Raw genomic sequence first — 3,203 nt, 5'->3', positions numbered from 1 at the left:
TCCGGTGCCTCACGTGGGGGGTGGGGCAGAGGAAGTAGGACTGGGCCCTGGTCACCCTGGAAATGGCTTCTTCTTTCTAATTACTCCACCCACTCCCACCCCACCCCACCCCCGCCCTGCAGGGGGGACCCCCATTCCCTGCTCACTGCCTCTGGGGGTGCAGCCTCCTCTCCACACAGACACAGGCGCCGCCCCAGGCCCAGCTGTCCCCTGAGCAGGACTCCCTCCCCCCAAGCTGGGGCGGTGGGTGAGTGGGAGAGAATGTGGGTGTGCAGGGGGGACCCTGACTCTGCCTCCTCTCCCCCCCCCTTGCCTTGCAGAAACGCAACAGGGCCATCACGGCCCGCAGGCAGCACCTAAAGGTAGGTGCCATCAGGCCCCGGGGATGGCCGCGGACTGGGGGGGCCAGGGGTCTGGGCCGGGCCGGGCAGCCGCCCACGCAGCCCCTCACGCGCCCGCCGCGCACGCCCCGCAGAGCGTCATGCTCCAGATAGCGGCCTCGGAGCTGGAGAAAGAGGAAAGCCGCAGGGAGAGCGAGAAGCAGAACTATCTGGACGAGCACTGCCCGCCGCTGCACATCCCCGGCTCCACGGCGGAGCTGCAGGTACCCGCCCGCCCCGCCTCGGTTTCCCCACCGCTCCAGCGGGAGGGCGCGAGCACGTGCGCGTGCGCACGCGCGCAGGGTTGAGGGGGCAGGGCAGGGCAGGGGTCCGGCGCCAGGACAGTCAGCCACCCGCCTACCCACGCGCCCCAGGAGTTCTGCAAACAGCTGCACGCCAAGGTGGACGCGGCCGAGGAGGAGAAGTACGACATGGAGGTGAAGGTGCAGAAAAGCACCAAGGAGGTGAGACATCGAGGCTTGGGGGAGGCGCAGACGCCGGAGAGGGGTGGGCGGGGGTTCCGGCTCCTGCTCAGCCCTTCCTCACCCACCCGCGCCCCCGCAGCTGGAGGACATGAACCAGAAGCTGTTTGACCTGCGAGGCAAGTTCAAGAGGCCGCCGCTGAGGAGGGTGCGCATGTCGGCAGACGCCATGCTCAAGGCCCTGCTGGGCTCCAAGCACAAGGTGTGCATGGACCTGCGCGCCAACCTGAAGCAGGTCAAGAAGGAGGACACCGAGAAGGTACCGACCCCCCAACCCACCACCACCACCACCACCACCACCGCCGCCGCCCTGCCCTGGGCAGAGCCTGTGCGCGGAGCGGGGAGCTGAGGCGGGGGGCGATGGGGTGGGCGGGGCCTGAGAGTCTCCTCTGGCCCCACCCACCCCCAGGAGCGGGACCTGCGCGACGTGGGTGACTGGAGGAAGAACATCGAGGAGAAGTCCGGCATGGAGGGCCGGAAGAAGATGTTCGAGTCCGAGTCCTAGGCTCCCTCTGCCCCGGCACACACAACCCCCCCCCCCCGCAGCTGTGGGCGCCCTCGGCTTCGAGCAGAACGCACGGAGGGCAGCCCACGGAGCCGCTGGGACGACCGGACTCGTTGCCGTTGTCAATAAAGGCTTCCGATCCCGTGACTGGTCTGCTGTAGTCCTGCCCCAAAGGGTCTCCTGGGCCTCGGGGTGCGCGCTCCGGGAAGGTCCCAGCAGATGACGGGGTGCTGGTACCGGGAAGCCCCACGAGGAAGGCATGGGGGGGGCCATGCACGGGCTTCGGACCTCTCAGGCCGGGCTAGGGAAGGCCCTTAGAATGGAGTCCGCCTGGCCTGCGCCTTGGGGCAGCGTGCTGTGGCCAGCGGTCAGTCAGTTCCCGGGTGCCCCCCAGAGCGTGCTCCCGACGCTCCTGACTCCTCACATGGCTTGAGTTGTGTCTGAACAGGAGTTCTCAAAATGAGATCATTTGTCAGTTTGCATAGCCGTCAGTGAGGGGTCCTGGCCGTCCAGAGACCCCCGTCTCCATGTGAGATGAGTCGGCCTGGGACGAGGAGGGCCTGCCTCCCCCTTGTGCCTCCCCCTCAGTCCTCCCACCTTCCCTTCCTCAGACCTCAGTGTCCCACAGGGGACACACCCGGGCAGTCCTTGGTCAGACAGCCCTCCTCGGGTGCCTTGTGCCCAGGGAGTAGAGGCTGCAAGGGGCTGAGACCGTGCTCACCCCCTTCACTCTCCCTGGAACAGAAGACAAGCCAGCCCAGCCCCACGGGGGGCCCGGCGGGAGGGGCTTGGGCCTCCCTCTCTGTTCAGCCCCCAAGGCGCGGGCCCACCTCACTCAAGGGACTGTGGCCTGACAGGCCCAGATGGGGACTGTCACAGGCCCGGATGGGGACTGTCACAGGCCCGGATGGGGACTGTCACGGCAAGGCCGCGGCTGTCAGCCTCCCTCGTGATAGATGACGCCGTGGTCCGCCCGCCGAGGCCCCTCTCTCTGCTCAGATCTCTGGTGGGGGCCCGGGGGGGCCAGGCCCCGGCCCCATGATGAAGGGGCTGTCCTCTTGCCCTTGCCCCACTGGAGGTCCCAGCAATTGATCTGCCGGGGTGGGGGGTGGAGACGGGGAGGGCAGCTGCCTTCAGCCTTGGCCGCCTCGAGGGAACCGGGAGACTGACGTCAGCTGGCGCCCCGATGACCTTCCCCCAGCACGGCTCCCCTCCCCACCGCAGCCTGGGGTCCAGCTGGGTCCTTTGTGTGGCTCCCACAGGCCCCCAACCAGGTGACCTTGCTGTTCTGGCTGATCAGCCCCTGTCCCCCCCACCCCACCCCACCCCCACTGCCCAGCTCCTGCAGGGAGAGGCCAGGCCTTGGGGCAGAGAGCCCTCCGCACCCCCCCGGGGCCGGCGGGCACAGATGGGAACCGGTCACTGCCCGGCGGGCACAGATGGGAGCCGGTCACTGCCCGGCGGGCACAGATGGGAACCGGTCACTGCCCGGCGGGCACAGATGGGAACCGGTCACTGCCCGGCGGGCACAGATGGGAGCCGGTCACTGCCCGGCGGGCACAGAGGGGAACCGGTCACTGCCCGGCGGGCACAGATGAGAACCGGTCACTGCCCGGCGGGCACAGATGGGAACCGGTCACTGCCCGGCGGGCACAGATGGGAACCGGTCACTGCCCGGCGGGCACAGATGGGAACCGGTCACTGCCCGGCGGGCACAGATGGGAACCGGTCACCGCCCGGCGGGCACAGATGAGAACCGGTCACCGCCCGGCGGGCACAGATGAGAACCGGTCACCGCCCGGCGGGCACAGATGAGAACCGGTCACCGCCCGGCGG

At 69.0% G+C, this 3,203-nt stretch overlaps 1 protein-coding gene across 1 annotated transcript; it reads left to right on the top strand.

The window, feature by feature from the left end:
- Positions 1–253: 253 nt before the first annotated feature.
- Positions 254–1,514, top strand: TNNI2 (troponin I2, fast skeletal type). Its single transcript, XM_066252373.1, has 5 exons — positions 254–362; positions 476–604; positions 755–844; positions 945–1,121; positions 1,272–1,514. Exons 2-5 carry the CDS (start codon positions 482–484, stop codon positions 1,365–1,367), a joined length of 486 nt encoding a protein of 161 aa, XP_066108470.1. The 5' UTR covers positions 254–362; positions 476–481; the 3' UTR covers positions 1,368–1,514.
- The last annotated feature ends 1,689 nt before the right edge of the window (positions 1,515–3,203 follow it).

The sequence above is a fragment of the Saccopteryx bilineata genome, chromosome 1 (assembly GCF_036850765.1).
Source record: "Saccopteryx bilineata isolate mSacBil1 chromosome 1, mSacBil1_pri_phased_curated, whole genome shotgun sequence".
Classification (NCBI taxonomy): Eukaryota; Metazoa; Chordata; class Mammalia; order Chiroptera; family Emballonuridae; genus Saccopteryx; species Saccopteryx bilineata.
Note: the sequence above shows the minus strand (reverse complement) of the source record. Positions and strands in the feature narration are given on the sequence as shown.

Bases quoted from the DNA above. Each gene is read 5' to 3' on its own strand.
- TNNI2 (XM_066252373.1), top strand. From the start codon at position 482: ATGCTCCAGATAGCGGCCTCGGAGCTGGAGAAAGAGGAAAGCCGCAGG. The intron at 845-944 runs GTGAGACATCGA...GCGCCCCCGCAG, and splicing joins TGCAGAAAAGCACCAAGGAG to CTGGAGGACATGAACCAGAA. The intron at 1,122-1,271 runs GTACCGACCCCC...ACCCACCCCCAG, and splicing joins AGAAGGAGGACACCGAGAAG to GAGCGGGACCTGCGCGACGT.